The sequence below is a fragment of the Meles meles genome, chromosome X (assembly GCF_922984935.1).
Source record: "Meles meles chromosome X, mMelMel3.1 paternal haplotype, whole genome shotgun sequence".
NCBI lineage: Eukaryota > Metazoa > Chordata > Mammalia > Carnivora > Mustelidae > Meles > Meles meles.
This window is the reverse complement of record NC_060087.1, coordinates 6,623,646-6,649,181: the sequence shown is the minus strand read 5'-3', so window position 1 is coordinate 6,649,181 and position 25,536 is coordinate 6,623,646. Positions and strand designations below refer to the sequence as shown.

At 53.6% G+C, this 25,536-nt stretch overlaps 2 protein-coding genes across 7 annotated transcripts in view; both read right to left on the bottom strand.

The window, feature by feature from the left end:
• Window positions 1-2,398: 2,398 nt before the first annotated feature.
• Window positions 2,399-24,576, bottom strand: CLDN34 (claudin 34). 4 transcript variants are annotated; one of them, XM_045996479.1, is made up of 3 exons: window positions 12,864-14,336; window positions 11,613-11,821; window positions 2,399-3,342 (listed from the first exon to the last, which is right to left on the bottom strand). In XM_045996479.1, the coding sequence occupies exon 3, from the start codon at window positions 3,318-3,320 to the stop codon at window positions 2,673-2,675; it is 648 nt and encodes a 215-aa protein (XP_045852435.1). In that variant the 5' UTR covers window positions 3,321-3,342; window positions 11,613-11,821; window positions 12,864-14,336; the 3' UTR covers window positions 2,399-2,672. The 4 variants fall into 4 exon arrangements, with proteins under 4 accessions (XP_045852435.1, XP_045852437.1, XP_045852434.1 ...); XM_045996481.1 differs by lacking the exons at window positions 11,613-11,821; window positions 12,864-14,336 and adding an exon at window positions 24,507-24,576; XM_045996478.1 differs by lacking the exon at window positions 11,613-11,821.
• SHROOM2 (shroom family member 2) overlaps window positions 14,346-25,536 on the bottom strand; it is a 130,660-nt gene continuing 119,469 nt past the window's right edge. For 2 of the 3 annotated variants that reach the window (XM_045996460.1, XM_045996458.1), the window contains exons 8-10: window positions 24,507-24,678; window positions 18,341-18,613; window positions 14,346-15,686 (exon numbers count right to left, since the gene is read on the bottom strand). In XM_045996460.1, the coding sequence (XP_045852416.1) occupies window positions 15,420-15,686; window positions 18,341-18,613; window positions 24,507-24,678 (712 nt within the window). In that variant the 3' untranslated portion in view covers window positions 14,346-15,419. The remainder of the gene's footprint in view (window positions 15,687-18,340; window positions 18,614-24,506; window positions 24,679-25,536) is intronic. The other variant, XM_045996459.1, reaches the window with a different exon arrangement.

The window sequence follows — 25,536 nt, the reverse complement described above, 5'->3', positions numbered from 1 at the left end:
TCCTTATGCTCCACAAATAAGTGAAACCACATGATAACTGACTCTCTCTGCTTGACTTATTTCGCTCAGCATAATCTCCTCCAGTCCCGTCCATGTTGCTACAAAAGTTGGGTATTCGTCCTTTCTGATGGAGGCATAATACTCCATCGTGTATATGGACCACATCTTCCTTATCCATTCATCCGCTGAAGGGCATCTTGGTTCTTTCCACAGTTTGGTGACTGTAGCCATTGCTGCAATAAACATTGGGGTACAAATGGCCCTTCTTTTCACTACATCTGTATCTTTGGGGTAAATACCCAGCAGTGCAATTGCAGGGTCATAGGGAAGCTCTATTCTTAATTTCTTGAGGAACCTCCACACTGTTCTCCAAAGTGGCTGCACCAACTTGCATTCCCACCAACAGTGTAAGAGGGTTCCCCTTTCTCCACATCCTCTCCAACACACGTTGTTTCCTGTCTTGTTAATTTTGGCCATTCTAACTGGTGCGAGGTGGGATCTTAGCGTGGTTTTGATTTGAATCTCCCTGATGGCTAAAGATGATGAACATTTTTTCATGTGTCCGTTAGCCATAAAATAAATAAATCTTAATTTTTTTTTTGGCTTTGTTCCTGGATAGTGTCTGCAGAAAAACTCTTCCCTTTGAAATATTGACATTTTTCTAGTCATGTTTCTTGGAGGGGGAAATAAAAAACAAAAAAAGAAAACAGACAATGGTTTCAGTAAGGATTTGATTTTACTAAAAAAAAATTTTTTTTTTTTAGAGTGCCTGGATGGCTCAATTGCTTGAGCATCAGACTCATTGTTTCGGTTCAGGTCGTGATCTGAGGGCTGTGGGGTCGAGCCCTGCTTTGGGCTCTGGGCTCTGTGGGGCGTCTGCTTGAGATTTTCTCCCTCTCTCTGCCCCTCCCCCAGCTTGTGTGCTCTCTCTCTAAAATAAACCTTTTTCAGAAATGCTTTTTTTCTTCTGGGGTGCCTGGCTGACTCAGCCAGTAGAGCCTGTGATTCTTGATATTGGGGCCATGAGTTCAAGCCCCACATTGGTGCAGAGATTACTTAAAAAAACACTTTTTTTTCTTAAACTTTAAACATAGGAACCATCACTGAAAAATGTTTAATGAAATGATTTTAAGCAGGGTATATCTGTACTCGTTAATATTGTAGGTAGGTTTTTAGCTGGTAAAGTTAATTTGTTTTAAAAATAAGCTGAAGGGGCACCTGGGTAGCTCAGTGTGTTAAAGCCTCTGCCTTCAGCTCAGGTCATGATCTCAGAGTCCTGGGATCGAGCCCTGCATTGGGCTCCCTGCTCAGCGGGGAGCCTGCTTCTCCCTCTGCTGCTCCCCGTTTGTGCTCTCTTGCTCTTGCTGTATCGCAAATAAATAAATAAATAAATAATCTTTATAAAAATAAATAAAATAAGCTGAAGATTATGAGAAGGGGGAGTTTCTAGCATGCCCATAAAACAATAAATCAATTTTTAAAAACTGTCACTTAAATGTTGAAAATGAGATCCACGAATAGGTTTCAAGAGATCTGTGAACTGGTACAAAATTTTTTGTGTGTGGGAATTATACTGCGGAGAATTTCCACGAGGTTAAGGACCACTGGTGTTAAAAGAAATTAGACACAGAGTAAATAAATATACTTTAATTTCAACATTTAACATTTGATGAATGCAGTTGTTAACTCTATTACTGATATATTCTTCTCTCTACTATTTTGTTCTTTAGGAAAATCATCTTATTACAATGAATTTTATTGATAAAGAGTTGTTTGAGGTAAAGAGTAGGTTATGCTTGTCTTGAATAGTTTTTTTTTTTAATCTTAAAATAATCCTGAGAGAGACATGTCAAAGGTCACAGGTTGGGGCGCCTGGTTGGCTCAGTGGGTTAAAGCCTCTGCCTTCAGCTCAGGTCATGATCTCAGGGTCCTGGGATCGAGCCCCGCATCGGGCTCTCTGCTCAGCGGGGTGCCTGCTTCCCTTCCTCTCTCTCTGCCTACTTGTGATCTCTCTCTGTCAAATACATAAATAAAATCTTTAAAAAAAAAGTATTTGATGACAAGGAAAAACTCTTAAATTTTTAAAGGTATAATATGGTATGCAAGGAAATGTCTGGGGTTTCCTTTAAAATACTTTGAAAAAAGTAGGTTAAAAGCAAGGAGCTATAAAGCTAATATGACAGAATCTTGATTGATTGTTGAGTCTGAGAAGGGGTGTGTGGTGATTCCTCCTTTTATTCTACTTCTGCATATTTTGGGGAATTTTATGTGAGAGAGCAATGCTGGGCACCATACCACAGGAAATAAAGTGGGTTGTTTCTAGTGGAAGCTTAAGAGGGAAACATGAGAAACACAGAAAATCTCATTTCGACACACCAGGTTTACAGTACTGCTTATTTATTCAACAATAATTGAAATACAGATCCAATAAGACCAAAAAGCAGGTGAGGAAGATTTTTTTTTTAAATGAAATTTCCTCGATTCAATCAAAGAGCTGGTGAATCAACGAAACAAAAGATACAGAAGGTAAAAGAAAGAGTTGGCCACCTTCTGCCCCAAGCTACCTTTGCCATGGTCTGGAATTTCTGTGAATATCTGATGGGATACTCTGCTAATATTTCTCATCAACTCTTGGCCATTCTGGATTTGCAAAGCCGACAAAACCGGGAATTTCACATGTCGGAAGTCTGAGGATGCACTTGGGTAGCCGCGGAGAACTTGTGGGACAGGAAAATCAACCCGCTCAGCAACATCATGAAGGCGGCCAGACACGCCACCAGAAAGGCACTGCCGATCTCCTGAGTGTTGGGCTTGAAGGGAATCGACAGCGACGGGGGGAAGGAAATGCCCTGCTCGCTCATCACCGAGTGGTAATTCCAGACGACGGCGATGGAGATGCAGACGCCAGAGGCCAGGTTCAGGATTCCCGAGGTGACGAGTGGGTTGAAGTTGGTGTTCCCCCGCACAACTCCCAGATAGGCGTTCCTGAGCGCGAAGATGATGGAGGCTCGCCCCAGGAGGCCCAGGATGCTGGCGATCAGGAGGAGGCTTTGGGAGACGCGAATATCAAGCGGGAGATACGCGGTGCGGTAGCCGTAGCGTTGACACAGGGTGGCTTTGCTGTGGTCGCTGACCTGGTGGTACACGCAGACCTTCCACATGCCCACGCACACCAGGCCCGGGGGCAAGAGGGCGCTGTTCTCGACGTACCACACTCTCCACTCCACGAGGCCCATGGACGTGGTGGTCAGGATCCAGCCCACCGTGGCCACCACAAAGCCGGCCACCTGGCAGTTGGCGCTGTTGATGAGCGGCACCATGGCCGCCGCGCGCCGCGGGAAGCTGCGGACAAACACGGGGTGAGCGGCCACCGCGGGCTGGGACGCGCCCCTGCGCGCCCCGCGCGAGACCGAGGGTGGGGACCCGAGACATTCGCGCTCTGCGGGCGGGACACAGGGCGGGCCGGCTTCGGGAAGGGCCGGTGGCCCTTGTCATCGGAGGCCCGACAGGGCACCGACTTTCAAACAGGCACCTCCACTTCTGGGCACTCGTCCCCAAAATGAGACCGGCCACAGACAGAAAGTGGTCATCACGGCGCTGCGCCTACTGAAAAATGGGACGCGCTCAGGCCCCGCGACCGAGCTCGGCTGAGCCGTCGGTCGGTGCCGTGTCCGTGCCACCAGGCTAGTACGCGCCGTGGCTCAGCGCGGGGCTGGCATCGCGCAACGGGCCGGGTGTCACGTTTGGCTGTTTTCAAGCTCCAGCCCCGCAGGGATGCTCTGCTGCCCCTCACTGGGCCCCAGGCAGCGGCGGGCACGGGCCATCGGCTCGGTGTTTGGACACCGGGACGGGTTGCATGTTTGGGCCGTTAGGAGTAGCGCGGCTCTACGCATCTCCGGGCGGTGTTTCTGTGCGCGTGTGTTCTCGTGTCCCCCGGGTAGATGCCTCAGGCCGGGCCAGGGGCGCGGAACAGACGGCAAGTGTGCGCTCAACCCTTCAGAGTGCGCTACCTGCTACCCGCTACCCGCCGGCCCCGCCATTCTGCGTTCCCACTGGCAGCGCCCGAACGTTCCACGTCCCCATCTCTGCTCCCGCAGGTGTTGGTTTTGTCTCTCGGGTGACATCCGTTCTAATTGCCACGGAGACATGATGTAACCAAAAAGATGGCCACAACGTACCAAGGACAGGCGGTAAGCTACAAACTGGGGCATCTCATCGTGGCTCTGAGAACTGGAAGTCTGTATGCTAAGTTAGTAAGAGACATTTTTAACCGGGTTAGAGGGATTATGAGTTTTAAAATACATATATATAATATATTATTATATTATCTTATAATATTTCAATATACTTGATATATAATTATAATACATATTATATAAACAAAGTATAATATATGAATATATATTTTATAGTTATAATATATAGTATATCATAAAACATATATTATAAAATGTATATACTTATAGCACACAAATCTAAGTGTACAGCTCAATAAATTGTCACGGGACAAATAACCACAGACACGCCTCTTGGTTTAAGATATGTAACATTATCTCTTCCTTACTAGTCTTTACCGATTTTTCACCTCTCAGCATGCACCCGTGAAGCATCTCAGTTCAACTCTGCCTGTTTTCCAAAACAGGGATCATGCAGTCGGCATGCTTTCACTCGACCCTGTTTACAACCTTGGATTGTGATTTTTTTAAATGATGCCCGGCTGTTCAAGCCTTTTAAGGCATTTCTGCCATGAGCATGATTTTTAAAAATAGGAACAATAACTAAGGCTTCACTGACGTTATGAAGCAACGGAGGATGAATTATATCTGGTACGTAACTACACTGTAGGAGGTTATTGGTCGTTCGTTTGCCATGAGACTCAGCAGATGTCACAGTAGAAGAGGATTTCGTAATGCGGGAAAACACCCGTGGTATGTGAATTTAAAGCAGATAAAACTCCCAAGTTTGTAGTGTGATCTTATTTTTGCCCACCCTAAATAAGCAAAACAACATGCCTCTATTGGGATTACTAGTGATTTTTTTCATTTTTTTAAAAGATTTTATTAATTTGATAGCACAAGCAGGGGGAGCAGCAGAGGGACAGGGAGAAGCAGGCCCCCCACTGAGCAGGGAACCCAATGCGGGACTCGATTCCAGGACCCTGGGATCATGACCGGAGCCGAAGGCAGTCGCTTAACGGGCTCAGCCACCCAGGCGGCCCATTGTTTCACGTTTTAAGAGTCTATTACTTTTCCAAATGGGGAAAAACAGGGGCACAGGCCGGGATGCGAGCATAGTGATGAGTATGAGCGGGAGCGGAAGGCGCTTCATGGAGAGCATGGAGGCTCCGGACCTCCCGTGGGGGCTCCCACACTGGCATGTATTTATTTACCACTCACGCGAGGTTTGCGTGCAAGCAAGAGGTGTGTATCTGCAGGGCCAGCCGTTAGAAGTATCTCGCTCAGTGAAAATGCATGTTGCAGAAGCATGTGTATAGAAATGGCTTGGTTGGGGCCTGGGGCATATGGTCGGTTATGTCCGACTCTTGGCTTTGGCTGGGGTCGTGATCTCAGGGTCATGAGATCCAGCCCGCGTCAGGCTCTGTGCTCAGTGCGGAGTCTGCCTGGATTCTCTCTCTCTCTCTCCCTCTGCCCCTGCTCTCCCCTCTCCGCCGCCCCCCCCCCCCCGCCCCGTCCTGTGCTCACTCTCTCTAAAATAAATCAATGGCTCCATTTCAGTGAAAACGAGGGCGAACATCTAACACGTTTAAATATATATAAACACAATATATACAAATAGGAAACATGTTTGCATATGAACAGAGAATTCCTGGGTGGGGGAAATGTTTAAGAGTTGTGACCTCTGGGAAGGAGGACGGGGTAAGGGCCCTGGAGGTCCAGCCTTCCCTCTTGCCCAGCATCCTCTCTGCCACGGTCTCAGTTTTCGGCCAGAAAGACGTAATGCTCTTAAAAGGTAAATGATTAGGTAGTTAACAGAGAAGCAGGACAGAGGCAGGTCACAACACCGCGGACGGAGGTGAGTGTTGCTGGGCCCCGGGCTGAGCTGGACCTCGGGGGAGCAGGGAGAGGGAGGGGAGGGCACGGGAGGACTTCGTGGGGAGCAGCCCGGCCTCCCGAAGCACTTCTGAGCCCCGGAAGGAGCTCAGCAGTTCCTAAACTTCTTGGTCTCAGGACCAAAAAGGTCTCTGCACTTTGCACTTGGAAGCGGGAGAGGCAGGCAGTTACTGGGTCAAAAGTTCTGGAGACCTGTACCCTTAAAAATGGTTAAAATGGTCAATAATTTGGTCATTAAATGGTCAAAAATATTTTCCTGCGATAAGAAACAAACAAAAAAAATGTATTGACTCCAAAGAGTTTTTGTTCCCACAGTTTGCATCCATCCATACTTACCGGATTAGGAATTAAAAGTGAGAAATATAAGATTGCTTATTAATTTATGTAATAAATATTATAGATTAACAAGCAAGTATCAGCAGAAGCACGGTTCAGGAGAGATGCGGACAACCGAAACCACCACCTACAGTAGAAGGGACACAGGAATTGCGGGGTCACCCGTATGATGGAACACTAGCCACTTGCACAAACGGTTATGATAGCATTTGTGGTGCTTGTCCTAAGTACTCGGGGACACACGCCCTCCAGCTGGGCAGGAAACAGTGTCTCACTTACTCATAATTCACTTAGCAGGAGGCCGGAACCCAGGCGGCATGGGGACTTTGTTGCGTGCGCCAGATGGGTCCCCGGAGGCCTCCTCCAGAAAACTCCTGCTCAAACCTGAGCTCGTCTGTAGGATGGAGACCCAGCCCAGCGCTGACGGCCTGTTGAGTCAGAAACTCCTAACAGAACCCCCAGGCTCTCTGTAACCCTGCCAGGAGGCCAAGAGGAACATGAACACATTCTTGCTCTCACGTAACTGTTACAAAGCTCCACGACCTACTGGGAAAAGTGGACACACTGACCCGTTTGTCTTTGGCTCCGGGGGAGATCTGCTTCTCGCCATCGGTCTGGGGTCACTTACCTTCTGCGGTTGCTTGTTATCCCCTTTGCCATCAGGCAGCTGACGCCTTCTCTCCTAACGGGCCACTTCCAACCCACCATTGGATGAGACCACTGGGACTTTGAAGGATGCTGTCAGGACAGTCTGGATCTCAGGACAGTCTGGATCTCATCTCATCAAAGTCCTCTGGCCCCACTTATGAACCACTGGCAAACCTACATCAGCACTTATCCAACATTCTAAAACCTTGGGAGAGAATTCTGGAATAATGGCGCCATTGTGATATGGGAGTTGAGTGGAAAGGACAGCCATTTTAGGGTTGGTCTACTGTTTGCTAAAAGGAGGACTCCCTAAGAGAATCATAAAGGCAATGCTGTGCTCCTTAGGGAGAGGAGTTCCTCCTTACTTCCTGCTCTGCCCCGCCCCGGCCCCTGGTTCTTACAGATTCGCCTGTTCTGGGTAGCTCCCATAAACCGAGTCCTACTGTGTGCGGCCTGTGTGTCTGGCTTTTTCTGGACATCATGTTTTGGGGCTCATCTATAGATGCGTGGGGACTCTGTTCCTTTTCATGGCCCAGTAATATTCCACTGTACAGCTACACTACCGTTTACTGAGCAGAAGGTGGGCACTCGGGTGGTTTTCCTTTTTGGGCTGTTAGGAAGGATGCTGCTGTGAACGGTAGTGTCTAAGTGTGTGTGTGTGGATATGGTTTCATTTCTCTTGGGTATGTACCTAGGAGCGGAACTGCTGGGTCACAGGCTAACTCTATGTCTACATTTTGGGGGACCACCAAATTGTTTCCCTAAGTGGCCGCACCATTTGTTCATCCCACCAGCAAGGTAGGAGGGCTCTACTTTCCCCGCCTCCTTGTAAGGCTTGCTGTGGCTCGCCTATCTGGGTTTGACGACTGTGTATATAGAATCACCACGGGCTCTGCATGTAAAGGACCCTTAGGGACAAGAGGCAGTTTAAGACTGAGCCTCATTGTAGTTTTCTGGTTATCTCCTGGCCCCGGGAAGTTTAAAACAGAGATATTCTTACCAGACTCTGGCTCATAACCTGAACGTAGTTTCCAGCCTTCGAATTTAACAGAGCTTTGTGAACTCTGAAATGCTTTCTCCAAGATGGGAAACCTTTCAGTGGAGTGTTCTAGCAGGTGCTAGTGTTCACTAACATTTGTAACGTACACCTCACACTTTGCCTGACTTCTGACGCGTCTTTGGTTCAGATTGGAAAGTCTCTAGGTCTAAGGGGGAACGACGGCCTGTCCCAGAGACGGTCACGTTTTTTGTTTGTTTGTTTCACTAGCCAAGGAGACCCAATTGGAGGGCTGCATATATCGGGTAATCGGAGAATATGAAAGAGAAACGGGGGAAGCAGAGGGTGAGGACACGTGCAGAGAAGCAGTTTCAGCAGAGGTGGGCCTTGTGGAGGCTGAAAGACGGACCTGAAACCGGGCAATGAAATACCAACAAAATAAGCGGCGGTGACCTACAAAACCCCCGTGAGGCTGTCTCACGACGACGTGCCTGTGGCGTCACAGCACGAAGGCTATGGAAGGGAGAGAAGTGGGATCAGGCCACGCCGAGCCGTGTGCTGGTCAGCCCCGTCCACCGCCCTCGGTCTGCCCCGGTGGGCGACGCTGATGTGCTGCCGCTCGAATCCACGCCAGGAGAGACCAGGAAGGGGCGTCCGGATGGGAGAGCGCGGAACAGCAAGTTCATCTTTGAGAGCGACTGAGACGAACCCTTGTAGGATGATGAAGGAGTCCAAACACAATGGAGGAGGACAGGAGACCCAATAACTCGAAAAATTCAACGTGAAATTACCCCGAGGTCCAGCAAGGCCGGCTCCTGGTGCAGACCCCACGGAAGAGAAAGCAGACACCCCTCCCCCAAGCCCCGACCTTCACAGCCAAGAGGCGGAAACCCGAGCGCCCAGCATGCATGGCTGGATAGACGAAACGGGGTCTCTACACCCCCCCAGTCCCCACCAGCTGAAAGGGAAGGGACCCTCGCGCTGGCTCCGACTCGGACGAGCCGTGAAGACAGCGCAGGGGAACCAGCCAGTGCCCGAGACAAAGCGCGGGACTCGCTTCCACGCAGCACCTAGAGCAGCGGGGGTCCTAGACACGGGAAGCAGGACACGGTGGCCGGGGCAGGGGACAGAGGAATGTGGCGGGTGGCGCTCCCCGGGGACAGGGTTTCCGTTTGGGAAGAGGAAGGGGTCCCGGCCGGGGATGGTGGTGGCGGCAGAGGGCCGTCGTACACGTGCCCCGAACCGCACACTTAGTGGGGTCAAGCGACCCATCTGTGTTCTCCTCCCCACCCGTGTGCGTGTCACACACACAGCGAGAAGGGCCGTACCTCCTCTGAGCAGGGACGCGGCCTCCCGGCGAGCGAGAGTCTGGCAAGAGGGCGGTCAGCTACCCGGCGGGACGCGCAGAAGCCCACGCCGCTCCTCTAAGGACACCCTAGTCGCTTCTCCGAGGCGGCCCTTCCGCAGGGCCCGCAGGAGAGCTCTGCCGCCGGACCCGCCAGCCGCTCGCTTTTAAGGCCGTCGCCCCCGCCTTCCGTGGTCCCCACATTCTGGCCCCCATTGTCCTCGCCTTCCAAGTTCTCGGTTGCTAGGTACGGGGGACGCCCGGGGCGGGGCTCAGGCGGTTACATGGCGGCCTCTGGATGGCAGCTTGGGCCTTGGTCTCTGGGCCTTAGTCTTAGGGTCATGAGTTCGTGCCCCTGTTGGGTCCACTCAAAAGAGAGTAAGAGAACACAAAAATAAAAGCAAATAAAAAAATAAAACAAACCCTTGGTTGTTCGGTCCCCAACGCCAGGACGCACTGTTCTTTTCATTGATCTGCACACCCCTTTGCTTTCTTTTCTTCGTCACATTTCCTCTCCATTAGGTTTTCTTTGAGGGGTAGGTAAGGCTTACCAGTGGACCATCAGAGACCGCTTTTTTTTTTTTTTTAAGATTTTTATTTGACAGAGAGGCAGGCAGAGAGAGAGAGGGAAGCAGGCTCCCTGCTGAGCAGAGAGCCCGATGCGGGGCTCGATCCCAGGACCCTGAGATCATGACCTGAGCTGAAGGCAGAGACTTTAACCCACGGAGCCACCCAGGCGCCCAGAGCCTGCTTTTAAGATATATCGCAGTCAGACCTGTCTCCTACTCGCTGCTTCTCTTGTCCCCGGCACGGCACTAACCCACATCTTCAGAAGGACGGACTGTTTTTTTTTTTAATAGGCTGCAGCAATGCGTGTGGGCAGGTGTAGGCAGAAATGGCGCCCACCAGGCCACGCTGCGCGGTGAAAGACCGCGGGCAGCTAACACTACAGAGGATGCCCTTAGTTCGGGGGCAGCGCCTCCTTTTCTCTGGGCCTGGACTCCGGCCTTGTTGACACACCCCACACACGGGGGAGACTGTCCGGACTATGCGTAATCGTTCCTCATCTGTGAGAAACCGACCTACGACTGGGAACAGCTTCCAATGGGGCTTCTGTAGACATGAGGTGACTGGAAAGTCCCATCAGGTCAGCTGACCGGCACCTAGGACTAGATCTATACAGAAGCCCAGGTTCCTCCAGAACTGCTTAGTGTTTCCACGATAAGGTATTTATCCCAAGAAAATGAGTAGAGATATGTACAAAGATGTAAGTGAAACACACACCCAGTGACCTTTATAGCCAAGGTCACAACTGGGGAGGAACAGGAAAAAACCCCATTCCGAGAATACTTTGGGTGAACCATTTATATCCTTCAAGTGCAATATTACCCAGCAATTCAACACTATGTTGAATAGTTAAGGGAAAAGTTCTCAACACTTTTCTTTGAAAGATTTTATTTATTTGAGAGAGAGAGAGACAGCAAAGAGGTGTGCTGATCAATGAAAAAACCATGTGTCCTGGCATTGGGACTTAACAACCAAGGGTTTGTTTCACTTTTTAATTTCTGTGTTACCTTATTCTCTTTTGACTGGGCCCCATGTGGAGCTCAACTGGTAAGGCTTGGCCTTGTTTTTAAAGAACTTCCCGCACTTTGGGACGCAAACTGCATCCTTCTTAAGAGCCCTCCAGGGACGGCATCTGTGTCCCCCTCCTGGTGCCATCAGTCTCGTGAACACCCCTTGACATGGTCTTCGCCAGGGTGGAGAGCGCTATCTGGCAGGCCTCGACTTTGAATCTGATGACCAGCTGGAAGCCAGCAGAGCTCTACGCTTTGGTCGAATCTGCGAAAGACACTGTCCCTGCGCTGTTCTACCATCTCCGTCCTCTCCGCCCGCCTGTCTCAGGTGGCACTGGCATGGCCACGAGCGTTTGGGGGGCATCTGGTGGAGAGGCAGAGACTGGGACTACACAGTTTGGGCTTCGTGGGATGCTCACATGGATCACCATGACTCAAGACGCACCACGCACAAGAGTGAACACACCGTGCGTCGTGCGCTTTCTTCTCTTCAGTGGGAGATGCAGAAAACACGCTTCCAGAATGCCTGTCTTGTAGGGCACAGACGTGCGACAGAACAGCAGACAGGTCTGAAAATGGAGTGAACATTGGGGTCCCCACGTCCCAGACCGTGTGTCGGGGCACCCCAGGGCGCTCACCCTCAAGACGTCTGACAGGCCTGCAGCAAAGACCACACGGTCGCCAGCGTGGTTCACCAGCCTGAGCACGCAAGGGCGCACTTCGTCACCCGTGGGTCATGGGACACGGCGGTGGGATCGCAGCCTCGCAGCAGAGCGGTAACCCACGGCCGCATCTGAATTGTTCTGTTACTCCTCTCCTGACCAATTCAGAACTCAGATGCCACGACCTGAAGTAGCCCGGGCAGAGGCCAGAAGTGAAAACCAAATGGGCGGTATTCTTCCACTTTTATAAAAGCCGAACTTGTGCGTTTTTTCCCATTCTCAGTAAGTATGAGCTCTAACTCTGAGAAGTTTTATTCAACAGACCCTCCCCTTCCTGTCTAGCCTACAGGTCCCACAAACCTCCAGAACAGAACCTTTCTGACCCCCCCAAGCGGAGGAAGTGCTCTGCTCCCGGATGGTTCTGGCAGGTCGGCTCTGGGAAGGCGCTCCCCTCTGGGTGCAGACGGGACGCGGGACGCCCCAGAGCCGCACTGCCACAGCACTCTCCTGAACCCGGCCCGACGGCTCAGCCTGTGAGCATGGGTGAGCTCGGCTGAGCTCCGCAGCCCTCCCCCAGTTCCAGAGGACGACCCTCGGAGGCTCGGAGAGGCCAAGTGCTTTGCTCACGGCCACCAGGCTAGGGAGCGGCAGAGGGGGCCTTGCTCGGGGAACCTGACTTCTGGGTCCAGGACGCTGGTGTGGGAGATGGAGGCCAGCGGTGATTCATTACATCCTTACCCACCCTCTGGCACATGACTTCACGGTTCCTCCCGCCCAAGCAAGGGGACAGACCCCACCCCCCCAACTCCGTGTTCAGCTGGGGGACTCGCTTTGACAGTGGACTCGCTTTGACGCAAGCGTGACAGAACCAGGTACGTGGGAAAACAACTTTGCGACCACACTGGTTCTCTCACGCACCTGCCCTGGATGTCCCCAGGCCAGACTGCCGGTCCCAGGAGCATGATGCCAGACACGCGGAGCAGAGGGCATCAGGATTTACGAATTCATGAGCTCCAGAGAGGCATTTGCGCAAATGAATTTTCACAGCTGCTTGTTACACAGCATCACGGCGGCAACAGCTAACTGATCCAGCCGGGGTCCCCGGCTTTGTCCTGACTGCAAACGGATGAGCCTGTGCTAGACTGGCACATGGTGACACACAGACAAATCCCCAGCCCCCCAGGTTATCAGAATCTGACCTACGGTGAGGACGGTCTGGTTACTTACAACAGACGGAACACAGGTACATCGGAGACATGCTGCATTCACTCCAAGACACCATTTATTTTGTTAAAGTCAAGCAGAACGATGTGCTGAGAGGTGGTGAGTGTCGAGCATGAAGTACGTACACATTTTCCACAGTGGAAGCGGATAAAAGCCACGGGCAGCGGCCCTGACTGAAATCGCGAGGTGCAGGGCACTGCAGCGCCGAGCTAGGGCGGGGGAGGAGTCAGCCAGCTCCTACGAACGCCAAGGGCAGAACGTTAGCACCAGGTTGTTCTCGTATGCAATACCATGGTCTTCACAAAGTGACGGCCACCGACTCACTGGACTCTCTGGGCCCCCACTGACCAGACGTCTAAGAGGCCAACGGGAAGGGCACAGGACCGTAACGGTGACATGTGCTTTGCTGAAAGCGCAGTGGAGCGTTCCATGTTGCCACGTACAAGAGAACGTCCTCCAGAGACCTCAAAAGGCTGGACACAGACACATAAATTCCATTATTCACATTTTACATATTTATCATCAAAATGGTTCACAATACTGTGTTTGAGGGGAAAGGATCACAGATAAAAGCTTTGTGTAAATTGAAAGCAAAACACAGTCAAATTACTGTGGTTGTCCCCGTGGGGGAGAGTGACAGAGGTCCGGGGACAGCCGGCCTCACCTTTTCTGAAGTGACCAGTTTTCACAGCAAGGGACTACACCAGGAGGCAAGGAGGACACTTCATTGGCAGAATGGGCATTCTTCAAGTCAGAAATAGCTTAACTCGATAGGAATGACAACTTGGGAAAAGGCATCTGTCTCTTTGGCATGGCTGGGTTGCCAGGAAGAGTGTTTATTGCCTGCATGACTGAAGCCTGCCAGTTTGGACCCCTCTGTGCGGGGGCGCACAGACATCCGTGCCGTGGCTCAGGAGTCCAGCTCACCCCGCGGCGCAGGAAGTACAGACATCGGTCAGGTAAGACACTCGTGTGTACGTGCGTTTCGGGAAGGGAACACTCTGCTGACAAAGGGACGTCCCCCCATCTGGCGGAAAACTTGCACAGCAACACAGGGAAACGAGGATCCAAGTGATCCTTTTATCAGACAAATATCTGGATATCACCCCAACACGAAGTCATCACGGGGTTCCCCTGCCATTTACCAGGCACCGAATCAGAGGAGTGGCTGGGAAGCGGCACGGCGGGTCTGCAGCGACGCAGACGCAACACCGGTGGCAACCAGGCCGTCGGCGGGTGGACGTCGCTCCACGTGCCGGTTTGCCGCATGCCCGCGCCCTGTGCGGGGGAGCGCCAAGTCCGGTCTCTTGCCCACGGGCTAACGGGGCTGTGTGCGCTCTTGCTGTGGAGTTCTGAAAGTTCTCTGCATGGTCCCGACACAGATCCTTTGTCACAGACGTGACCGGCAAATCTTTTCTCCCAGTCTGTGACTTCTCCACCGGAAATGGACAGCATGACAGTGTTTCGTGAGTGAACAGACTCGTCAAAATCTTGTCATTTCAACCAATGAAAAGGGCACAGAACCTCTAGAATCTGTGGCCAAAGGTCAGGTTTAGGGCTTGTAGAGTCCATGGGCCTCTGAAAAACCAGAGAAAAGTTCTTACACGTAAATGGAACGGAACCCTTACACGGCATGGTAGCGGATTTAAAGAGGCAAAAGGGGACAAGAAGCCAATTATCGTTAATGACCCAGTGCACACAAAGGAAGCGTTCTGGGGAAAAAGGAACTTGAGAAATCTGCTGCCGGTCTCAGGAAACAGACGTCTAGCGAGCACATCGCACTACGGGACATACTATGAACTGAGTAATTTCTCTTTGCAAGGAAAAAGCCCTTGCACCGGGATACCAGGACTGAAACTCTCTGCTCTGGGCCTGTGTTTTACAGCATGCACGCTATTTCTCTAAGTGGCGAGTTCAGAATGAGTGAACCCAACACGTCGGTGACTTGTTCCACGGTTGGTTTTTAACCACTTGGAAATGATTCACCTTTCCAAAATGTTAATGCATGAGCATCACAGATCACGGATTTTGCTGGGGCCAAGGAAGGAGGACAATGAATGGTCCACACCACCTGACGAACAGGGAAGACACGTGGCAGCCCATGCTTTGGATGAATCACAGGACAAGACGTGCGCCACGGTCTCCCCTCTCATGTACCTTACGGACTCGCTCGGCTTGCTTCCCGAGCGGCTGCTTCCCGACGTGAAGATGGGAGGAAGGGCAGACCCACCCGTGGAATGACCCCTTGCATGCACCGCGCGGCAGGAGCCCACAGTCTGGACTGCACCCAGTCGCCATCCGCTGGAGCCCGCTGCCACGAGTGCTGACTTGCAAAGGAAAGACGGCTAATGGGGAGACATTCTGCGGCGCATCAAAAGGGAAACCAAAAAATTAAATAGACCATCGCAAACACACACAGAGTTATTGCTTTCTTAACAGCTGTTTTGCTACTGGAGGATTTGCGCTACAAGAGAGAGAGACAGGCTGGGGTTCCTACTCGCCTCCTCGGGAACGGAGCGCCCGGCGCCAGCTTCCGTCCTCCGCCAGGGAGGGCTCCCCTTATTTGGCTCTTTCGGGCTGAAGGCTGTCGAACAGGCACTTCAGCTGCTCCTCCCCCAGGTGGATCTTGTCCTCCAGTTCCCGCTGCTCGATGATGAGAGCCGACTTCATCTTCACAAAGTGCTCGTAGTCGGCCAGGCTCTCCTCGCTCAGGTAGCTGGCCAGGATGTCGAGCACGACGCGCTCCCGGCGGTCCAGGTTCTCCTTCAGCTCCTTGGCATCCTCGTGCTGCTGGATGAGCATCCGCTGCTTCTCGAGCAGTGACTGCTGTGGAGAGAGAGAAACGAGCCCGCTGAGGAGCGGGGCTAGAGCCGGGCTCTGGGACACCCAAGTCAGCGACTGGAGATTGCACGGGGGCTGGGACACACAGGCTAGGGACTGGAGACCGCGCCCACGTGGGGATCCGCGGGACGGGGGCGAACGCACTGGGAGGCCACGGCCGGCCCCAGGCCCGGCCGGCCCGTAAGCACCCCTGGGCCTGTCCATCCCACTTCCACTTCTTCCCACCAGCCGTGGCCTTGACTGACTCAGAGAAACAGCCGGGATGAGAAGAGCGGTCCAGACACAGACAGCTACAGAATTCCGGGAAGCTCGAGAGGTCTGACGGACTTAGGAGACGCCGGGTGGGCCACAGGCCTGTCTGTGACAAGACTGTGGGGAAGTCGGCAAAAGGAAGAGATTCTGAAGAACTCCCAGAGCAGGATCCTGCACACTTCGGCAGGAGGAGCCTCTGTGCAAACTTGCTGAACGACGCGGTGACGGAGCGAGGACAGGCAGAAGAGACAGGGTGACGGGGGACACTCCCTGGGGGGCACAGACAACCCCATTCCCAAAACGTGGACCTCACAGTCACTCTCTGCTTATAAGACACACACGAACCAACCCGACCCCCTTCGAGATTAATGAAAACTAAGAAGGGAAGCGCTGGGCACATTCTGCAGTGTCTCCCCGCGTCCGCCGAGGGAGGCGGGGATTCAACGCCCTGGAGTGACCGTCATGTGGCCACCAGGACAGCCCCTTCAGTATTCCGCCACTTGGCATCTTGGCCACGGACCGTTCCCGACAGCGGCGCACGAGCGTGTGGGACGTGGCAGCACTTTGCAAAATGCCCGGACACAGGGACAGCGCTGGGACGCAGCCCAGACCCCGCTGTGTGCAGGGCCTCCCGCCCACTCCTGTGGGACACCTCCACCTCCAGGTCAAACTAACGTTCGCAGTTTTCACGGAAAGAGGAAGGCAAAGCAACTGGTCCCAAGGCAAAGGAAAACAGACGTCAAGCGGTTCTAGAAGTCCGCTTGGGCAGTTAACGCCATCTGGGCTGACCGGTGACAGGAAGCTGCAGAGGTTTCGGGGGGAGGACCCGACGTGTTTGCGTTGACCCACGTATTCCATTTCTCACTGCAAAGATGGAGGGAGACTTGTAAAACCTGCCTCCGTGTCTTCTAACTGGTTACCATGTCCGTCTCTGAAAACCGTGGCTTCCCCAAGCTGCAGCTGCCTGACAGGCTCTCCTCCGCTGGCGGCGTGGCTGGACACTGGGGCGCTGCACCGCACCCGGCCGGGCAACGAGACCCTGCGTCGGAAGACCCCCGCGACGCAGCGAGGGCTGCTGACGCTCGCTCCCTACAGAGCCTGGTATCCGGGAAGACCACGGCCACGGTCCTTGGTGCTGTGACTCTTTCTAGCATCCGCTCAACTTTTTTAAAGAAGACTTTTTAAATTCATTTGAGACAGCACAAGCAGAGGGAGAGGCAGAGGGGGAAGCAGACTCCCCACTGAGCACGAGCCCGACTCGGGGCTCGATCCCAGGACCCTGGGATCATGACCTGAGCCAAAGGCAGAGGCTTAACCCACTGAGCCCCCCAGGCACCTCTATCATCCCTGAATTCTAAATGAAGTCTCTGTCCGTTGCACACAGAGAGGGAAAGATGGATTAAAACGGGCTGAGCTGCGAAGACCACACTACCTTTTCCCTCAAATTAATACCCGAGAACATTCCAATTACATATAAATAAATCTGTTTCCTATTTATGTTACTTTCCTGTTTCTAGATAGACCTGGCGAAGATGGGCAAGAGAGCAACACAGAATCTGAACACCACCCAAGGGTCTCCGTTGTTTAAATGCTCCTGTAGCACGTTCAAATGGTGGTTACTAATGACTCAGCGAGGCCCAGAACTACAACAGTCTGAAAGCCACACTCCAGAAGATCTACGTGGCCGACCCCACTCTCACGGGGAGGAAGGGGAGAGGGCTGCCTCTTCTGCCTCCCTTTCAGAGAAGTTATGGCGTCTTATTAATATTCAAGATGACCATATGAGGACCTACCAAAGAATCGAACTCAATGTTTTACTGGTGTTGGACCCAGGAAGGAAAGGCAGCAAAGCACACATGACTTCCCGTGTCTTGCATGTCAGAAACGGACACAGGAACCTGCTAACAGACATGCTCCAAGCTACACACCTCGAGCAAGGGAGGCAAGGCAGACAAGGCTGCTGGCTCTTTCCAGACTGCCGTGTGCACTCCCGTTAAAAGCAGCAACGACAGCGAATTCCATGAGCACCGAGTGCTTGTAATTTGTCAGAGCTGCTGAGCTCCACTTCCGTGTGGTCAAGCGGAAAAGATAATGTCCAAGAAAAAGACCGTGATCAGGAAGGATCCCTGGGAGCGGACGGAAAGGCGTCACAAAGAAGCCACAGTTCTTCCCCAACAGCACGGCAGCCCTGCCGTCCAGCGACAGCGGCGCTCAAGGCCCCGTGAGCCCCGGCAGCCCCCGTCGGTGGCATGTCTACGGAAAGAGAGGGAGAGCCCTGGGCACGCTGCCTAGGAACTGCGCGAGGCTTCCCGGCGGGAACTCCCGGCACCCCACACACGACCTGCCCACGGGCCCCCCGACGTCCAGCTCAGACACGCCGCACCTACCCGGTCACCAGGAGAAGTGCTGTCGTCCAAATTATTGAGGGCGTTTTCCACGCGGGCCAGGCGGCCGGACAGCGACAGCAGAAGGTTCACCACTTTGTCCAGATCCCCGATGAACATCCGGAACTTGTCGAACTCGTTGGGTTTGCAGACATCTTTGGCAATGGCCTCCACCTCGTCCCCAAGTGCACTGTTGGCCTGGATGTCCTCCAGCAGGCTCTCCCGGGCCTCCCGCAGCACCTGCAGCTTGCGACTGATGCTCTCGATGAGCTCCTGCTGTGGGGACAGGGGTGGCGTGCAAGCGCTCACCAGGGTGGTCCCGACCCAGCCCCTGGCCACAGCGGCAGTCCGTGGTCTCACCTAAGCGGCCTGTGTGTAATTCAGCCTAACTTGGTAAGAGTTCATTTTGCATCAAATGAGAGAGGATTTATGAGGCCAGGAGAAAGGTGACAGCTCCTGGTGATGTCCCCGGCATTTCATCGAGAACGGAGATGAACTACCTGCTCTCATGCTGTGGCTGTCCTCAGAGACCCAGCAGGCGGCCCCCCGGGGCTCCTCATGGTTCCCCTCGTTTCACCCTTTACCTCTGCCAGCAGTCTTGGGGCCCACGTGACACTCTGGGCTTCATACTTTGGAACTTTGCAATTCACTTATTTATTTTTAACGATCTCCTTTTTTTATTTCAGAAAGAGACAGACAGAGAGGGAGAGAAGCAGATTCCCCACGGAGCAGGGAGCCCGATGCAGGGCTTGATACCAGGACCCTGGGATCATGACCTGAGGTGAAGGCAGCAGCTTAACCCGCTGAGCCACCCAGGCATCCCTGGAGTTTTCCAATTTAAAGACTCGCATGTACAGAAGTTACTGAGTCTCACACCCAGTACTAAATTGCATGATTAAAAAGTATGTTCTAGGGGTGCCTGGGTGGCTCAGTGGATTAAAGCCTCTGCCTTTGGCTCAGGTCATGATCCCAGGGTCTTGCGATCAAGCCCCACATCGGGCTCTCTGCTCAGCAGGGAGCCTGCTTCCTCTTTTCTCTCTGCCTGCCTCTCTGCCTACTTGTGATCTCTGTGTGTGAAATAAATAAAAAATCTTAAAAGATTCTTTAAAAAAAAAAGTATATTCTACGTGGAATAAGCAATTTAAAATTAAAACAAATAAAGGGCTGTCAGTAAAATTCAAAGTCCTTTAGAGACACCTGAGTTGAATATGACCAAAGTGCAAATAAACTACTCATTTTTTTTCGTATGGCGAAATCCACGTAACACGATTTGCCCTTTTACCCATTTTGAAGCGTGCCGCTGTATGGCCCGAAGTACGTCCACATGCTTGGATGGCCATGGCCACAACTTTCTCGTGTTGCCCAACTGAAGCTCGGACCCTTCAACACCAACCCAAACGACAAACATAAAAAAACATCTACCTGGGCCGCCCTCCCAAGATGAAGCACCCTGTGGTCTGCCGTGAGCGGCAAAGGTGATCTGCCTCCTGCCCTACCTGGGGAGAATCCCAGGGATGGCTCTCCAGGAGCCCTGACTGGGAAAAACCACGTTGTGACGATCACGGGCATCTCTCTGTCACCAGGTCCACTGAGAGCCGGACCCGGTGAGTTCCGAGAGCCACCGTACCAGCAGCATGCTGCCAGGCTGACCCCGAGAGAGTCTGAGAACCAAAGCAACGGTCAAGGGCACGAACCCAACTGAAGACAGTATCATCTGAACACTCAAGTACAGTCAGGATTTTTAGCACACTCTGCTGTCACGAGCGACACTATGTGCACAAAGCAGACCTGTGGAAGTCACCTGAGCCGCCGTACCTCGTCCTGGGGCCATTTACCAACTGCGACCCCAGAAGGAGCCTGCAGAGTGCGGGAAAGAAGTCTCCCCAGCCCCATGTCCACGGCTCCACGAGAACAGGCGCCCCCGCCTGGAGGGCTGACGTGAAGGCCGAGTGAATTCCCCGCCCATGACGCAGCCATCGGCAGCCCCTGGCGGTGGCCCACACTCAGCAGGTGTCAGCGACTCCCGGGGTGCACCGAACACATGACAGGCAGGCCCAAAGCGCCTGTCCCGATGACTGTTCCGGTGGGAAAAGTCCACACACATGTATAAAAATTAGTGCCCGGATCCGAAAGCCATGGCCTTTCGTCAGAGCTGCCCACGATGCTAAGGCATTTTCGTCCCTCGGGCAGTTAAAACCGTACGCGTCTACACATGGTCGATGCTCCGAGTGTGGGCGTCTAAGCGTGCCCCGGCTTGCGTCTCCGCGCACCTAGCTATCTGGGGACGTGCTTTATGTGGACCTGGAATCCCACGGCTAAGATGGCTTTTTGGCAGATACCCATGACTTGAGGGAAAAGCACAAAATAAATTACGGGGATTATGGGGAAGAACTTTCCAAATTCTTGCCTGAAGCCAGTGCGAACCGGAATGAATACCTCCGGAAATGTGGAGGGCTGCGCGTGGGTGAGGAGGCCTGGCCGCTGTGACCGGTCGTTCCCAGTGTCACTGTTCTTCAGCAACTATCGTACTGCAGATCTCATGCTGATGCACGGAAACGTGCCTTCGAACCTGCAGTACCAGCTGAGCTAACGTGGAACTGGGCATTCTGGAAGGAGCCCAAATTCCTCTAATTCTCTTGTATGTCTTGCATAAGGTTTTATTAGAAACTCCCTCCCCTTCCTCCTTAAAGGGCCACCAGAAGCAGCACAGACAGCGACTTTCAAAGACCTTGGACGAGGCCTGGTGCAGGCAGCATGGGAACCACTCACTCAGCACCGGCCCGGGTGCGGCAGGCCTCACCTGCCACACCAGCCGAGCCTCCCGCCGGCCCCTCGGCTCACGTTCCGCAGCCCGCGGCACTCAGGGAGCCTGGGAGGAGAGCGGCACGGCAGAGGCCAGTCCCCAGGGCTCACAGCAGGGGCAACGCTGCCTCTCACCTCTATTCGGATGGCCCCAGACACCTAACTGTGGTCCCACTCCGCGGAAAAATGAGGCCTTTTCTCTCTGGGCATTGCACCCACCTCTTGGGTCCAGGGAAAAACCCTCAGAGAGGCTTGACGTTGACCCATGGGTTTGTGTGGTTCTCCTGAAGAACCCCGCGAGTCTACCAGGGCACCCTCGGGAAGTCGGCCTCAGCTGCCCCACGTACAAAAATGTATTTATTAGCCTTGCCGGGGTCCTGCTTTCAGCCGGACACGGAATTCTCCCCTGCCTGCCTGCGTGGGGTCCTCTGTTCTCTCCTGCCTGTGTCCTCAGTCTTCCCCTACAATACGGGGATCCCCGCTCTGGCACTCGGTTCTGGGAGCACGCAGTGATGCCGTGATCATGGCAGCCGAGGTCCCTCTGGTGATATCTGGCACACGGGGGACTCGGGGTCTTGCTGTTCTACCGTCATGGCCCATCAGGCACGCGCGCACAGCTCTCCGCTCCTCCTCTCCCCCGGGCAGAACCACGCTGCCAAAGCAGGGGACACAGTGTATGTGTGGGTGCTGGGAGGAGGGTGCAAAGACAGGGCAGCAGCTGGCTTTCTCGACTCAAGCCGAAAAGCCGGATTCCTGAGCTGCAACGCTGCACAGAACTGTGATTTCTAGTCCTGGTCGTTCAGGGTGGAACCGCCTGATGGGTGCACACGGAACCCAACAGATCGACCCACTGCAGAGTTCAATCACGGTGGGGCAGGCTGTCAGGAGGCAAGTTCACAGGGATTCCTCTTTCTCTCTCTTTTAAAATTAGTTTTTATTTATTCTTTTGAGAGAGACAGCCAGCGAGAGCGCAAGTAGGAGAGAGGGGCAGAGGGAGAAGCAGGCTCTCTGCTAGGAGGGAGCTTGATGCGGGGCTCGATCTTGGGATCCTGGGATCATGACCTGAGCTGAAGGCAGATGCTCAACCGACGGAGTCACCCAGGAGCCCCACAGGGATGTACCTCAATCCCAAAGCAGCCACCTGTGGGAAGGCGGCGCCCCAGCGTCTCGCGCCTCCCAAGAGCAAAATGAGAAAGCGCCACAGAGACGAGGGGAGCAGGACACAGCACGCCGTGCCGCACCCCGCATCGGCATAGCACGACAAACAAGGGCATGTCGTGGACCACACTGTCCTTCACATCCAGCTCCAGGACTGAATCAGAATCGGGTAAAGTGTACATTTTTCTCCAGTTTCATGAGCATGAAAAACATTTTTGGTTCTTTATTTAAAAACAACAATAGAAAATGCAACCCTAAGCCTGATACGGGGCCTCTAAAAGGCACCTCTGAAAGGAAAATGCTTATCTTTCATTTCCCTCAACTCGTTGAACCAAAAAGCGACCGTTTCCCAAACTGAAAGTAATTTTCTTTTGTGCGTGGACCACGATATTTCTTTTATTGTATCTGAAATCGACCTGTGGTATTTTTAAACCATTAACGATACAAGCAGACTTCAAGCAAAATCTTTTGCAAAGACTAAAAAAAAAAAAAGGCGTTTTTTTATGAAAGCTCTTTTCCAAAACGGTAAGCATAGAGAAAACGTTCGCAGAATGCTGGTCCTCCCCTTTTCTTACGATGACTGACACAGGTTCCAGCCCCTGGAAGAAACAGTACATGGTCTCCTCCGAGGCAGACCTTTGGCACTTCCCTGTCCCCCTTAATGCGGAGGCCTTCCTAACAAGAAGCCAGGTCATCCCCTGGATGGCACAGGTCTGGCATGCCGACACACCACGAGGAATTAAGGCTAATACAGTGGTGCTGACGTTGACCCTGACGGCAGTAATTCTGTCCCTAGCATGACCTCATGGGCACTCACTCGTCCCCGACCTCACCCCGACGTCATCTCCAATCCTCCATTCCCTGTCCACACGGTGCCCGCCACTGGCCCCTGCTGCTTCTCCAACATGTCTGAGGCTCCCGCTCAGGACTCAGCACTGCAGGCCCCTCGCCCCCCAGGGCACGCAGCCGTCCACACGGCTCTCCCGCACACGCCACCCAGGTCACTGTCCAGGCCTCACCTCGGGCCCGCTCTGGAACCGCATTCCTTTGTTCGCTCCATCCCTCCAGCCCACCGAACTCTCCCACCGTCCAACGTACTACGCGACAGCCTGGCGGAGTCCTTCCGTAAGGGGCCGAACAGCGAAGACCTCCGCCTCTACAGGCCGCGCAGTCGGGGCAACCACTCACGTCTGCGGCTCCGGGTGGTGTGGAGGCCAGCGGAGCGCAGAGCCCGACAGCTCGGTGCGGCCGTGTCTCCGTGAAACGGGTCTTATTGAAGCAGGAGGTGGGCCGCGTGTGGTGTGCAGCCGATGGTGTGCTGAGCCCGGACCGCATGCGTGTTTTTGTGCGGATCGTAAGCTCCCCCTCAGGGAAGGCGGGGCTCTGTTCTGTTTCGTCTACGGTTGTATCCCCAAGTGCCTGAGGGGTTCTCTGATTTAACAAGTGATGCTTTTGGCCTGACAAAGCACTTGCCACCTACTGCTGGGATATTCCGATCAGCTGGTTAGGACACCGGAGCTGGATGTTCCCACAGTACGTGTGACTCACGGCACGACACACAGCGAAGTCCCTAGATAGTATTTTTACTTATTATTTTTTGAAGATTTTATTTAAGAAAGGGAGAGAATGCACAAGGAGGGAGAGCAGCAGAGGGAGACGCAGATCCCCCACTGACTAACGTGCCTGACGCAGGACTCGATTCTAGGACCCTGGGATCATGACCTGAGCCACACGCAGATGCGGAACCGAATGAGCCCCCCAGGAGCTCCAAGTCCTTAGATTTTAAACGGGAGAGAAGAGACGTACCGACTGAACTTTCACTGAGTGGTACCCACTTAACGTGACTACATCTTACTACGCAGGATGGTGATGGGCGCCCGGGTGGCTGAGCGAGTGATACGTCTGCCTTTGGCTCAGGTCATGATCCCAGAGTCCCAGGACCAAATCCTGCATCCGGCTCCCTGCGTACTGGGAAGTCTGCTTCTCCCTCTGCCCCTCTTCTCTCTCCTGCTCTAAGTAAATAAATAAAATCTTAAAAAAAAAATGGTAAAGAAACTGTGAGGAATTTTAGACGAGACCCACTTAGCCAGGAAGGGCTTAATACTATTGCCCCGAATGTCACCGTCCCACACAGAAACGGACCACACACGGCCGTGGACACGCGGCGCAGGGCCCACGCCACGCGGTCACTGACGACGGGCTCTCCTACCTTCTTCACGGCCAGGTCGTGGTCCACGTCACTCCCTGCGTCGTCCTCCGGCTCCTGCTGCTGCTGCAGGTCCTTCATCTTAATCAGCAGCTCCGCCTTGGGGGCCGACGTACTGTAGTAGGTGGAGTTGGTGGCTAGGGACGTGGCCGCGGGCGCGCCCGGCTCCTCTCTCCTGGGGAACAAGGTCCGAACTTCAGTCGGCTGTGACTCACGCCGGATGTCCCCCTGCCAGTCCATAGTCTGCTCTGTGACAAGCAAACGGTGCTGCCAGCGCGAGGACCATGGCCAGGGGCACGAGACTGCTAAAGGGGGCCGGCAGTAGGCGACAATGTTAGAACTAAACCATACGTCGCCAGAGGGCTACTCCAAGTCTACACAACGCCATTTTTTTAAAAAGGGGAAAAGTCCAATAAGCAGGGATGTCTAAAAATCTCCACCCAGGAGGGAAGGGAGCAGCGGGAGACTTCTGGCCGGGGGCCTGAGCTCTACGGGGAGCACGTGCATGCAGCTGTCAGCAGGGCCCCAAGGTCCCCAGCGCAACCTGCGCCTCTCCGCCTGCCGCCGTGTCCCAGTCCCCACCTCAGGCCTGCCTCATCCGCTCTGTCCTTCTGTCCTGCGTTTCCCCGCAGTGCCCAGCTACTGTCCGTGCAGGGTGCTTACGGAGACAGCGGACACGAGCAGGACAGGTGCGACCACACACGCCCATGCAGGCGGCCTGTAAATGAGGTTGGCTGCAAAGGACAGTGTCCCAATGCCATGGCAACGCACCCGCTCGCCGCGCTCCGTAACCAGGAGCACAAAGCCTCCTCCGTCACCACGGACGTCCAGAGCCTCCAGGATGGACATGTGGGGCCTTCTCTGCTACGGGGGAGCCCTGGACACGGCGGGGGGGGCAGCCTCCCCGGTTTCCACCCACAGGATGCCGGCAGGACCTCCCGGGTGTGACAAGTAAACACGTTGTGGACACTGCCACCTGTCCCCTGGAGGGAGAAAGCGTCCCAGCTGAGAGGCGCTGTCCTCACAGAGAGGA

What these genes read in the sequence shown, in the direction of transcription:
- CLDN34 (XM_045996478.1), bottom strand. Translation starts at nt 12,901, where the DNA reads ATGCAGCATGTCTCCGATGTACCTGTGTTCCGTCTGTT. An exon ending in GTACCTGTGTTCCGTCTGTT is followed by an intron (nt 3,343 to 12,863) that starts GTAAGTAACCAG and finishes GTTTGTCCGCAG; the next exon opens with CTTCCCGCGGCGCGCGGCGG.